At 36.6% G+C, this 14,360-nt stretch overlaps 1 protein-coding gene across 1 annotated transcript in view; it reads right to left on the bottom strand.

The window, feature by feature from the left end:
* Window positions 1-4,021, bottom strand: part of LOC107680242 (microtubule-associated serine/threonine-protein kinase 3-like) — a 36,246-nt gene extending 32,225 nt beyond the window's left edge. The window contains 2 exon segments of the mRNA XM_016476047.1: window positions 999-1,030; window positions 3,950-4,021. Of these exon segments, the coding sequence (XP_016331533.1) occupies window positions 999-1,030; window positions 3,950-3,988 (71 nt within the window). The 5' untranslated portion in view covers window positions 3,989-4,021.
* Window positions 4,022-14,360: the final 10,339 nt, after the last annotated feature.

Raw genomic sequence — 14,360 nt, 5'->3', positions numbered from 1 at the left:
ATGCAACGCAACGCGTAAAAAGACAGTATAAGTCATTATAATCAGTAATTATGTCCCCACTGGATGCAACAAATGTCTCGTTTGTAATGGGTTTTAATATTTTTGCCTTGTCGCTGTGGCCGGGACACGGCATCAACAGTATGTGAGGGGCGTAACATTTCCGTCTCACGCTTGAGGTATTCGGCCAATCACAACGCATTGGATAGCTGGCCAATCACAGCACACCTCGCTTTTTCAGACCGATGAGCTTTGTAAAAATCGACGCGTTTCAAAAAGGCGGGGCATAGAGGAGAAACAATAATGTACAATATGTGGAAAATAATGTGTTTTTTTTACTTTAAACCGCATAAACACATTTCATTACACCAAATACACAAAATAATGTTCTTTTTAGCAGCATCATATCACCCCTTTAAGACTAATATTCATATGAGCGTGTGACATAGTAAATTAATTCATGCCCCAATGCTAATGAATACTGTATGGATGTAAGCCTAATATTAAATAGGTTGGTAAATAATCGAATAATACTGATCGATAAAAACATTTCATATTACCAAAAAATTTGAAAATGTAAAAAATTAGGATGTTGCAGACAGATAAATAACTCATGTCCTGTTATTACAGTTTTATTCTGACAAATTATTTTTTATAATGCTTAAAACTTAAAAATGCCTTTATTTTGAATACATATATTAATACATTATTAATTATAAATGCCAGAAATGTCAAGAGTTTTTTATGTAACTTTTTAATTATGATATCAAATATATTAGGTATGCAAACATGAATTTAATCTGCTTTACATGCATACTTTTTAAATGAATTTAAATTTTTCAATGCAGACTTTTTGACTTTTTTTTATATTAATGCAACATAAATACTAGAATTGTCAAAAGTGAAGGGAACGAATGAAAGTATATGAACACAAAACAACCTAAATGAAAGCTAAAAATGACAGTGACAAAATATTATATATGAGAAAGAAGCCTACTCACATATTTCCTCTTCGTGGAAGGCTCAGTTCCTTCTGGAAAGTAATAAAGACTGCGTTAATTTAAATAACTGAAGACACGTGTAACATACATAATACACTTACGGACACGAATGGCCTGAGTTATGTTTTATCAAAGCATCTACCAAGTGTGTTTTAATGGAACCACAAATATTGCATTTAATATTGCATGAAAATAAAAAGCAAGAGTAAGAGGGGCCTTGGATTTCAAGAGAATCAAATAAGCTGGGGTTAATTAGGCCATGATCTTACTCGCACAACAATAGTCAAATATTGAATTTTAAAGACTACACTTCTTATCTTTGTGACAATGCCTTTCAGTTCTTTAAAACCTACAGTTCTGAACCAGAAACAAATCTTCAAATCCACTTAAAGCTCAATACTGAGGGAGATGCAAGGTTTGTCTTATACAAGGCAAGCGTTCACATTTTTCAGTTCAACACACTCAAACTAAACTGTAGTCCACATAATGTTACACAGCTAATGAAAATAGAGCAAGTTTGGCTTTGTATTTCTGGATCCAGTTTTATCACTGACTCTTGATTTAATGCTTCTAAAGCTTTAAGGTCCTACTTCATAATTAACATAATCAAATTACGCTATAACCTCACAAAATCCCTTGGTAGTTGCCAAGTTCCTAGCCAGTCCTGAAAACTGAAGCTTTTCAATGTCTCATTGTCCCTTTTTGGCTGGAGAATCACTGTCAGTGGGCTCAGGCCACTGAATATTTGGATGGACATCTGAAAGACTAATCAGAAAGTATGAGGCCAAATGAATACTTCATTAGTTGGGGGGCTGGAGTGTATTATCTTAAAACTCCTGAAGGAATGCCATATATGCATATAAAGCGTAAGTGCTTTTGTGGAGACATACATATGTCATCCCTTGCTTCTTCAGCTCCATTACAAATAATGCTCAAGCCAAAAGCAAAACCATTTCCATAAAACCATTTGGGATGGGGTAATGACTATCACATTAATAAATACATGACTGAGATCCAAATGGAAACTGCTTATACCCTTCTGCTTTTGGATATAAACTTGCCAGCCCTCAGAAGTTGTAGATGTTTGTGTCTGCTCATTTTGTTTTTTACAGGGCCAGCTTTGGCTTTTACTAGGCTGTCGTGTTCCAAGTGGACTGTCAATGTAGCGTACTTTGTCGCTTTGAATGAATGTCTTGTAGATGACCAATAACAAAGGTTGTCTTGTTTAGTCTCGACTCGTTCTGTGCCTAACCGTTCCTCAAGGATTTTTTTTAAAGAACTAAGCTACTCTTTCTGAAAGATGTGTTTTATTAAAAAGCAACAATATATCTTTATTTATTTCACAGTTCTTGGTTTTTGCTAAAGTAAAGCCCAGAAGTGCACTGAACTTAAGTTGAGCTTCATAAAAAAAAAAATCCATCTCCTGTGCCATAGTCAACAGATATAATACTGGTATTACATAATGATATGTGTCAAACTCTAATAAAACTCTAAAACATAAGTGCTATGTCATCTGACATAGGTCAAACCCCATAACCTTTGTGTCACTATGTTCTGTTTTGCACAATCACACACTTACGCACATGCAGTTGTGGATGATGCAACAGCAAGAGACAGAAATTCAGGTTTACCTCTGTGTAACAGGTTAGACCTGACATGTGTGGACAGAATATCAGACAGCCCATTTACTCATAACTTACTGCAGGGGGTGTTGTAAATGGGGTGAGCTGAAACACCGTCACTTTTACCATTTTGAAATTAACTACAGAAGTGAAATGTTGTAGATGTAGATGTTGTAATTCTCTGTGTAATGTAAAGGATTCATACATGAGGAAAGTCTCCATGTCTGGCTTCTAATGTTATTTTCATTCATTCATAATAATAATGAATGCTATTTTCGTTCATTCATGATAATGAATACAAAGTATCATGCTGACCAGACAGGGAAGGTTGCAACTGCACCCACAAAAACACAAAATTAGACATATAGACTTAGCTATAATGGGGACATCGTATAGACTTCTTGTTTTTATATTGAGCTAGTTCTAAATACTTTAACCTAACAATACTATATCCCACATAATCCTAATCCTAAAACCCAGGAATCTTTCTACACTTTCTGCAAAATAACTTTATTTATTTATTTTATACTGTTTTAACAAATGAGAAATTCCTTAAAAGGATGTTGGGAGATTTTGTCAGGTTTAGCTTTTGACATTAATTTACACAGTTTTTGGACAAATTAACACAGTTAATTGGTCATTTGTAACAGGCAAACATTGTTACTATATCATAATTTTTGGACACATGGCTTAAAAAACAGAATTACATACTTAAAATATGTTTTGATTCATTCACTCATCCGCCTCCTCTACATTTTTACTGTCATTCTGGTTTTCAGACAAATATAGCACAAAACAATTTTAGTGGGGGAAAAAAATCAATTTAGACATAGATTAATAAACACAATTTCTTCGGGAGGGTAGTGCAAAAATAAGTAAAGGCAAGCCTTTCCATCATAAATCGGAGCATATCAAATGCTGTAATCACCATGGCAACTGCTAATGAAACGTCTACTTCATCGAAACGTGCATAAATCAACAGCTGTTGTTTTTTTGTAATGTCGATAGTATAAAACCATATATTCAATTAATGTTATATTGCATATTTACAACGTATATAATCCAAAACCCCTTTATTTTCAACACTCCCCACGTCAAAACAAGCCATTTCCAACACTATACGATTCTCAGTTCAATGTACGTAAACAAACGGATGCGAGAAGTGTGATATATAAGTGATTGCAAAGATGCAACGATCGCTTTACACATATATAATAAAACATACTGATACTGATGAACCAGAGAATGTATGTTGTTAAATGAATAGGGATCAAGCCTATATCTTTAAAATGAATAATACTACTGTCTGTATCACTCACGGACTCTTACCTGCAGACCACGCCGCCTCAGGATATTTGGCTCATCCATTATGAATGTATTTTGTAGCTTTCCTGGTTAATTTTACCCATACTGTAAGGATGAATTTCTTTCACACATGAGATCTCTAACCGTTTCCTAGTCACCCAATCCATCCCTGGTACAGCGAGCACACGGTCACCTGACTAGAGGATGAGACTGTCTGCGAGGAACCAATCAAATCACGAATCTGTACAATTAAGGAGGTAGCGACAGGAATCAGTTTATGATGAGGAGCTTCTGGTCCTCTGGTGTTGCTCGGTCATTTTAGACCGGAAAAAAAAAATGTTTTGAAATTTTAAAAATCGCTACTTCATCGGAATGGTACTCGATGACTTTTATGGTAGCCTATAGTCGCGATTTGAACCACAAAAAAATAAAAATAATAATAATTTAGTGGACTTGATTCGAAAAAGATGGTCGTGTTATTCAGAATCAAAATCAGAAGGAGCTTTATTACCAAGTATGTCTACACACAAGGAATTTGACTTGGCGACAGGAGCTTCCAGTGCAGAAGAAAGTACACACATAGTGCAAACATACATGATATTGCAGTGCAGACATAGGTCTACATAGAATTACACAGTAAAGATGAAATAACACTAATATAAGAAAAACTGAAAAAAATAATGCACTATGTACTGAAATAGAAATATATAGAGAAAAACATTTAATTGTTTAAATGAATGTACAGATATGTTATTTACAAGTGTACCGTTTATGTAGTTTACAATATAGAATTTCCAGATACTATGTATAAAAGTGTCAGTTATGATGGACAGTGTGTAGTTATGAACGTTTTAATTGTTCAGGCTGAATATGGCCTGCGGGGAAAAAAACTGTTCTTATGTCTGGCTATTCTGGTGGTCAATGCTCTGTAGCGCCGACCAGAAGGCAACAGTTCGAAGAGAGAGTGTGCTGGGTGTGAGGGGTCCAAAGTGATTTTACCAGCCCTTTTCCTCAATCTGGAGGTGTAAAGATCTTTGCGGTTGGACAGGGAGGAACCAATAGTCCTCTCAGCAGGACTGTCCGTTGTACTCTCTTAAAGGGGTCATATGATGCGATTTCAATATTTCCTTTCTCTTTGGAGTGTTACAAGCTCTCGGTGCATAAAGAAGATCTGTAAAGTTGCAAAGACTAAAGTCTCAAATCCAAAGAGATATTCTTTATAAAAGTTGAGTCAACCACACCTACCTAAAACGGCTTGTTCTAACACGCCCCCACATATCTACATCATGATGTGGGAAGATTTGCATAACTCCGCCCAAATGTTCGCTCAAAGAAAGAAGGCCTAACTTTTATTCTCTCTGTAGTATTGTTGCTGCCGCCATGTCGTGAAGACGCGTGTGTGTTTGTGTTCTGTGTGTTTCGTTGTGAAAGCAAAACTACTTTGTTTGGCTTTCCAAAAGAGGACGATATCCGCTTCGTCATGCTTTCACCATGGACGAAGCGGAGTCCAGCTGGGGTCGTCACATGTGGTTGCAGCCCCGCCGGCCGCTCCTTCGTCGAATCCGCCGGCCGCACCGTTCTCAAGCCCGCCGTGTGTGATGCTGTGTGTTTCATTGTGAAAGCGAAACTACTTTGTTTGGCCTTCCAAAAGAGGACACGACTAGAAATCAGTGGTTAAGTTGTATTTACAACACTGTTCCAGAACAGTTCAACCCAAATATTCAGATGTGTGCAGCACATTTTATGGAGGACTGTTTCCTGATCCTGGAAGAGTAGACTACAATGCCGGCTGTTCTGACTCACAGACTGTAAGTGGGGGGAAAATAATGTGTTTTTTTAACCTTAAACTGCATAAACACATTTCATTACACCAAATACACAAAATAATGTTCTTTTTAGCAACATCATATGACCCCTTTAATGTCTGATTTGGTGGCTGAAACAAAACTGTTTTGTTTAAAAAAAAAGTAGAACTGTTTCAGCAGCTCCTGTGGCAGGTTGAATTTCCTCAGCTGGCGAAGGAAGTACAACCTCTGCTGGGCTTTTTTAGCAATGGAGTCTATGTGAATGTCCCACTTCAGGTCCTGAGAGATGGTGCTGCCCAGAAACCTGAATGACTACTGCAGCCACAGTGCTGCTCATGATGGTGAGTGGGGAGAGTGCAGGGGGGTTTCTCCTTAAGTCGACTGTTATCTCCAATGTTTTGAGCGTGTTGAGCTCCAGGTTGTTGTGATTGCACCAGACAGCCAATTCTTTAACATCCTGCATGTAATCAGACTTGTCTCCACACGGTCAAAAATGACCGCTATTGGAAATGAATGGGAAATACGCATTTTTGGTATACAGTGTGACACTCTAAAATATCAAGAGTGCAAAACAGACACAGACACACATATATGAACTAGTGTAAGTGTAACACAAAGCATGTTTTTGCAAATGCGTGAAACAAAATTAATAATTCAGCCACAATGCAGTAAAAACACAGACACCAAGGAAGGGGTTACACTCTAAAACATCAAAAGTACAAAACAGACACACACACTCAAACATACACTCACTTACACACACTCACTCACAGACACACACACACACACACACACACACAAACAAAACACACTATTAAACACACTCAAATGAACTGATGTGGCTGTAACAATATGGCATAATTGAGCCAGAAGACTCAAATAAGAAGTTGAAATCAGATTGATTAATCTCTAGTATTCCTGTTCATTTTTGTGACATTTTAATTGTTTTAAATTTTGATGTTATGTGTAATAAAATGTCTTTCTCTGTTGAGGTTTAACTATAGAAACATTTATGCAAAACCTGACATTTCAAACAAAACAAATCTAAACATTTACAAAAAGTTGTCTAAGAATGCCTAAATATATTTCCAAATCCACAACTTAATAAAAATAAGTATTTATGTCTATAAACAACTAGAGTATTTATCAGCATTTTATATAGAGCTATATAGGAATCTAGTGGCTAAACCATGGAATTGCATGTTTTTCTTTTTTTACTCCCACCAGATGGCACTAATCTGCCTTCAAATTGTCTCTACAGTATTTTAACATGAAATACTTCCCTAATTGAAAACTAATATAAAATATTAGAAAAACAATTGTATTATTTTTAATGGAAATAATTATCATAATTATTGCATAAATATTAATTTGTATCATTAAATTCTCTCAAAATACAAAATAAAAAAAGAAAATATATTATTGAACAAAAATATATTACATTGATTTGAATGAAAATAAAAAAAAGTTACATTTCAGGTGTTCGTTCACTTTTGACTGCAAAATGAACAATATCAGAGGGCTAGAAGTGCTGTCTTTCTTATTAATGTATGAATTAATGAATGATGCATTTATATAGCGCTTTATTGTGTATTGTTGTACACCCAAAGTGCTTTACAATCATATGGGGGGCTCTGCTCAACCACCACCAGTGTGCAGCATCCACTTGGATGATGCGACGGCAGCCACAGGACAGTGGCGCCAGTGTGCTCACCACACACCACCTACAGGTGGAGAGGAGAGAGAGTCATAGAGCCAATCAAGTGGTTGGGGATTATTAGGAGGCCATGATTGACAAAGGCCAGGGGGGCAATTTGGCCAGGACACCGGGGTTACACCCCTGCTCTTTACGAGAAGTGCCATGGGATTTTTAATGACCACAGAGAGTCAGGACCTCGGTTTTTAACGTCTCATCCGGAAGACGGTGCTTTTTGACAGTATAGTGTCCCCGTCACTATACTGGGGCGTTAGGACCCACGCAGACCACAGGGTGAGCACCCCCTGCTGGCCTCACTAACACCTCTTCCAACAGCAACCTAGTTTTCCCAGGAGGTCTCCCATCCAGGTACTGACCAGGCTCAACCCTGCTTAGCTTCAGTGGGAAACCAGTCTTGGGCTGCAGGGTGATATGGCTGTGGCTGTAGGGTAGTCTATGTAGACGGTGTAGTTCATTTAAAGAAAAATCTTAAAACAAATGTAGATATGTAGCAATTTGAGTACTGTTGTGTCAAATTAACCATAATTGTGTAATGTTAATAAGGGACGTGTATTTAGGCATGTGTGTTTATTGGTTGATATGTTAGGGTTAACTTTAGCTACAGACGTTTTGAAGATCCATAGAGGTAATTTACAGTTTTCTGACTGGTAGCTATCTTTGGAATTTATGTGACAAAACATTTATGCGTGGTATCTCTTCATATCAGTTTTGCAATGCAATTGTTTTGGTGTTAGGCTTAGCTTTAAGTGAAAACTGCCATTTGCAAAAAACTGCCATTTTTTCTTTTACCAAGGATAATTATATATTCAGTATTGTCCCTTTCAATGTCTTTGGTGCATACAGCTTCATATTATTTGAGACTTTATATTTTGGTTCATTTGAAAGGAAACTTGAATTATGAAACAAATTTTTTTTTTTTCAGTTTTGCTAAAAAACATTCCCATTTTCAGAATACTTGGATAATTTTTGCAGTTAGCCTGGCACCTTCAGTCATGGGATTTTGTCTGCTGATTGATTATTGTCTGTCACCATGTGGCACCAAAATTCTTTGATGTAACAATGCAACATTGATTGAAACAACATCAAAACACAGCATTAGTCGCTCTTTGTCCCTGTCTGCTCTCCTTTTATGCTGTAACAGGGGTTTTTGGGTATTGTTTCATGTTCATGTTTTCATGTCTTTTATTTTTGAGTTTAGTCATGGTCCCTGTCTAGTCATGTGATTCCCTTACCCTCATGTTATCCTGCTATTGGTTCTTTGGTTCATGTTCTCATTGGTTGTCTTAGTCATGTGTCCTGTCTCTCATTGGTTGGTTCTCGTCATGTGACCCTGATTGTTTGGTGTGTATATATAGCCCTCATGTAGCCTTTATCTCTTGTTGAGTATTGATGTTGTAACCTGCTGTCGGTGAGTCAAGTCTGTTCATGTCAAGTCTTTGTTTTGTATTTGCTTGTATTTAGGGATTATTTTTGAATAAACTGCACATGGGTTCTTAAACATTAAGTCAGTGGACCATTTGTTACATATGCACAGAACAGTCTTTAAATGTTTGTTTCAATGCCCATTACAATGTGAAGTATTAGTTGTTTTTAATGCCCACATGATGCTGAGTGCACACTTGTTTGTTTGTTTGTAACATTTGTATTTTAATCAACCAAATGGTTTACTTTAATAATTTTATTTTTTTTGCACTATTTATTTATTTTTCAGTGCAGTTGGTATGGTAAATCAAGGGGAGTGTGGTCTTTACAGCCCACTGCTTTTTGTCCTTTCCTATTACTGTGTGTGTCTGATGCACTGTGTTCCTGGAACAAAGGCAGGATCGTTTGTGCTTGTTAGAGTCGTTTGAGCATGACGATAATTATATTATATCCGGCTTTTGAGGCTGAGCTTTTACCTGCTTCCTACCCAGTTCGTAATCCAAGAAATGTATCAGAATGTTATGAAATTGTCAAAGTCTAGCAAGTGTATTAAGATTTTAGTACATTCAAAATAGGTAAACAGTTTTTGTGACCGAATTTAGAGGAACTGTGAATTTCTGCAGTGAGGAGGTCTTGGAATTTAGCATAATTTATTACCTTCACTGATTTTTTTTGTTATTTAACATATATTGGTTTTCAGTTTATATTGTCTTATACATTTATATTGTCTTTTATTGTCTTTCAAAGCATGTCTTGTAGGCTACCTAAAAAAGTAACAGTTTAATATTTTCGAAAATAAGCAATGTGCCTGGCTTTATTTCTTTTTTTGTTCAGTTTGCTATTTTCCATAGTAACCACTAGAGGGACTCATTTATCTATATACATCGTCAGGAAGACCTACGTCTGACAGCAAAAACTGGGTGTCAGATAAATGGAGATGCTTTCTTTATCATCCCCTCTCTTTATCATGAGGCTGTGATTTGTGTCACTGTTGCTTACACACCCCTTTACTAACGTATGGACTGCAGGGGAACAGATGGACAAACACTTTCACTACTTTATAATTAGCACCGTTGCTTGAATGAACTATTATCCCCTATTAGGGTGAACACAGAACTGCTCTATAGGTGGGTGTCCTACAGGGATGGAAATTGGGGTCTTGAGGCACAAATGTCCCCCAAATTCAAGATAACAGGGCAAAACAATTAAGCCAAAATGATTAGGCTATGGCTGTCACGATTAGTGACATGTTAAAATGAATAAAACTTGTAGTTTGCGGCCTTACATTTAGATATAGGCTACACTCGTTTCATCAAAGATTTATTTGTACTGTTGTTGTTTTGTTTTTTTTTTGCACCTTTGAGCATTATAACCAATCACACACGGATTTGTGGAGGAGGAGGGAGGAGGAGGAGGGAGAAGAAGGGCAAGGAGACAAGCAGTCTCAGATGAAATTCGAGCCACTTTAGTTGACCATGTCCTTGTCCATGGTATGACTATGAGGGAAGCTGGGCAACAAGTACAGCCAAATTTGAGTCGCTTCACTGTCGCCTCCATCAGAACCTTCAGGGAGGAAAACAGGTAGGTGTACTTACAGTAAGACTGCTCTGTACAGTAACTTTAGAGTGCATACACTGTTGCACTATGCTACTGTAATAAAGAAATGCATCAAATTGCCTCGCATACAGATAGTTTCAGTATGTTTCCATTTTTTCCTGTAAAAAAAAGATGTTACAGTAATGAGTGCTTCTATTTTTGTAGGACACCGAGACGACCACCTGGTGGAGGCAGGCTAAGGCTTTTGTCGGAGGAGCAAGAGAGGGAGCTTGTAAACATGGTCATTGCCAATGTAATCCGCCTGCAAGAGATTCAAAGAGTGATTGAGGATAATCATCATTTTCGAGGGATAAATGCCATCAGCCTCTCCACAATTGATCGTATCCTCCGAAAGCACCGGTTCCGGATGAAACAGGTGTACCGCGTCCCTTTTCGAACGAAACTCTGACAGAGTGAAAGACAAATGAGTGGAATATGTTCAGGTATGAGTTTTGATATCGTATGAAGTATTGTGTACCATCACCGTATAGCAGTTTATGCTGCCATTTGTGCCCTCTTGAACTGTGCTTCAGGGCAGTGATTTACTCTACTGTGTTTCATGTGTTTTGCAGAGAATCTTTGAGATTGAAGGCCGGCCTTCTAACATCTTTCTGCCTGTATACTCTCCCTTTCTAAACCCGATAGAGGAGTTTTTTTTCGGCATGGCGGTGGAAAGTGTATGACCGAGAACCTTATATCCGTGCTCACCTCCTCCAGGCCATGGAAGAAGCCTGCCTAGACATATCAGTAGATGCATGCCAGGGGTGGATCAGGCATGCAGGAGGATTTTACCCTCCCTGCCTGGCTAGGGCCAATATAGCCTGTGATGTGGACGAGATTCTCTGGCCTGACCCAGAACAAAGACGTGATGCTGAGGCGGAATCTTTTTTTTTAATTTTTTTTTATACAGTTGTGCTGTGTAGTACATGACTGAATAAAAATGTGCCAATGTATACATTGGTTGTGTCTTTTGTGTTCATGTGAAAAGGTTTTTGAGGGGGAGAACCACAAGCAACATAACTTACCAGTTTTGGATATATTGTTTTGAATTTATTGCACCAGTGTGTAATACAATGTTGTAGTGCGTGTGTTTTTGAAAGCTTGTGTGTGATTGTCTGAGGGGAAAGTTTGGTTTTTCAGCAAGAGTGAATGGTTTTGAGTGTAGAGCTTCATTTTGACCTGAAAATAGGATGTTTGGGGAATTGGGAGAGACATTATGGATTTGTGTTTACTGTTTTGAGAATACGAGGCATCGTTTCAAGAAATGTTTACGCAATTGAGAAAAACTGTAATTGATTAAATTGAAATGTAAATATTTGACAAAAAAACAAATACATTTAATAACGTAATTAAAAAAATTTGCCCTTTGTATACAAAGGTTAAAAAAAATGCCCCAAGAAATCACTTGCAGGGGGGAAATATTGCCATTTAAGTTAATTTCTGACTCTAGTGTGCTATTATGCAACTCCACTGTAAAATCACAAATTACATGGAAGGCTAGTTAATCTGTGATCTAAATGTGGTGAGGGCTCTTATGTAGTTGACTGAATTATGGAATTCAGTGCAAGTGTATTTTTGTAAATTAACCGGACTAACTTGACAACAGGGCATGTTCTAAGCACTCAAACGTGCCCTTTAACCTGCTGCAATGGCAACTGGGGAAACACCAAGAGTGTTAAGTACTTTCAGGATGGGGGCAAGGGGGGATTAGAAAATTATAGATTTGGGTTAATAAATATAATTTGTCTGGTGTAGCATATGGTGTGTTCCTAAAAGTTCATTGTGGGTGTGTATTGAGTGTGTGTCACAGTCTTCCTTAGTGTTTTAAATAAAGTCATCTTTTTGTTTGGCTTCAAATTACCAATTACTCAATGCAGTGCTCTTGGCATTCTGACAGCATGAATGCCACAGTGTTTGTTTGAAACATACCTAAAAACCTTTCACACACTTTTAACCTCAGAAGAGTCATCTGAGCCATGTGACATGCAATACGTGACACATAAGCTTTGGCACTTATGCAAATTATTCAATTTTTTTTAAGTTCAGTTTTGTTTAGATATGTCTTGCTTTATTTTACTACTGTGTGTGGCTCTTGTTCTACTGCCGTCTATCGTTCGATATATAAACAAATATGTTGTGTCCTACATGAAAACAGATTTTTTTTTTTTTTAAGGATCATTAAATATCATTGATTAGATAAAAATGCAAGTTTAGGCAAGACCACACTCACCATGGTGGTCCATAATTACAGATTATCTTTTGTTATGAATTTGAAACACAAAGTATGTGGTCTTAAGATAATTATGAATATACACATAATTCAGATCTTTTGATATACAGAATGACCAAATACGGAAGCATAGTACAGCAATACACTGAATTTAAATGCTTACCTATGCTTATCTTTCTTGACCTGCATATGAATTGTATACATATTATCCAGTATTGTTTGAACATGTTATAGTAAATAATATTGATGCTGAAAGAAAGTAGCAATGCTGTGTGTGTGTGTGTGTGTGTGTGTGTGTGTGTGTGGCTCCAAAGTCCCAAGTCCAAGACAAATTTCCCTTTGGTAGAATTAGTAGTGACAGTATTATTATAGAAGTCATATTGACATGATGTCATTGAATAGGGGATGGTTACATGTACGTGTAGTTTCTTTGTGGGTGTAGATGAGCAATCATCTCCAGTGGGGCGTGGCCTGTACCTGTATAAATGAAAGCATGTCTGGAATGTCATTCATTGCACTGACCAACACAAAGACAGCACAAACAAAACGAACTTGCCATGCAGAACTCAGTAGCACAGTGCTTTCTCCTTTCTGTTGGGGCTGTTATTTTTAGTTCTTGTCTGAGAGAGTCTACAGCTCAATGGGAGCGTGAGGAAATGTACAAGGGCCTGCAGCTTGAGGCTCTGAAGAGCATTATTCTGGAGTACCTGGGGATGGATGCACCACCTGGGCCTGGTGGAAGAGCTTCTCATCAGGACCTGGTCAGGATGTACCGTCAATACAGGAGAATAAGATACTTGCTCAAAGGCAATTCCAGTGAAGAACAGGAGCTTCAGCCTGAAAGAAGAGCCTCTACGGTGCTCTTTCCCACAACAGGTAAGCTATTAATATTGTTATTAAAAAATAAAACATATTAAAAAAATAAAATATAGAAATTATTTATTTGGTATATATGTACATTTGGTTTGCATTGTCTGATTTCATTTTTTAAATTTAATTTGAATGTTTTTTATATATATTTTTTAATAAACATTAAATTAATAGAATACATTTAAATTAATAAATCAGTAGAATAAATTCATTTACATGGATATATAATATAATTTGTGTGCATATGTATGTGTGTGTGTGTGTATATATATTTTTTTTAGTTCTGTCAAATCAATTAATCGCGTTTAATCACATTGAAAATACAAGCTTTTGTTTACATAATGTGTGTGTGTACTGTGTATATTTATAAGTATATATAAATACACACATGCATGATATTTAAGAAACATTATATAAATATATATTACATATATTTCTTAAATATATACGTGTATGTGTGAATGCTTATATATACATATAAATAAACGGTACACACACACACACATATTATGTAAACACAAACTTTTTTTGGATGCGATTAATAGATTTGACAGCACTATATTATTTAATTAATCTAATAATTGTTTGTATACACGTTATATATATATATATGTGTGTGTGTGTGTGTGTGTGTGTGTGAGACCAATTTTTCCAATAAGGGTCAATTGTTTTAAATTGAGATTTATACATCATCTGAAAGCTGAATAAATAAGCTTTCCATTGATGTATATCACCTTTAAAGTTGTCCAAATTAAGTTCTTAGCAATGCATATTACTGATCAAAAATGAAATTTT

The sequence above is a fragment of the Sinocyclocheilus anshuiensis genome, unplaced genomic scaffold, assembly GCF_001515605.1.
Source record: "Sinocyclocheilus anshuiensis isolate Anshui unplaced genomic scaffold, SAMN03320099.WGS_v1.1 scaffold821, whole genome shotgun sequence".
In the NCBI taxonomy this organism is placed as follows: domain Eukaryota; kingdom Metazoa; phylum Chordata; class Actinopteri; order Cypriniformes; family Cyprinidae; genus Sinocyclocheilus; species Sinocyclocheilus anshuiensis.
The sequence above is the reverse complement of the archived record's forward strand: the minus strand, read 5'-3'. Positions and strand labels throughout refer to the sequence as shown.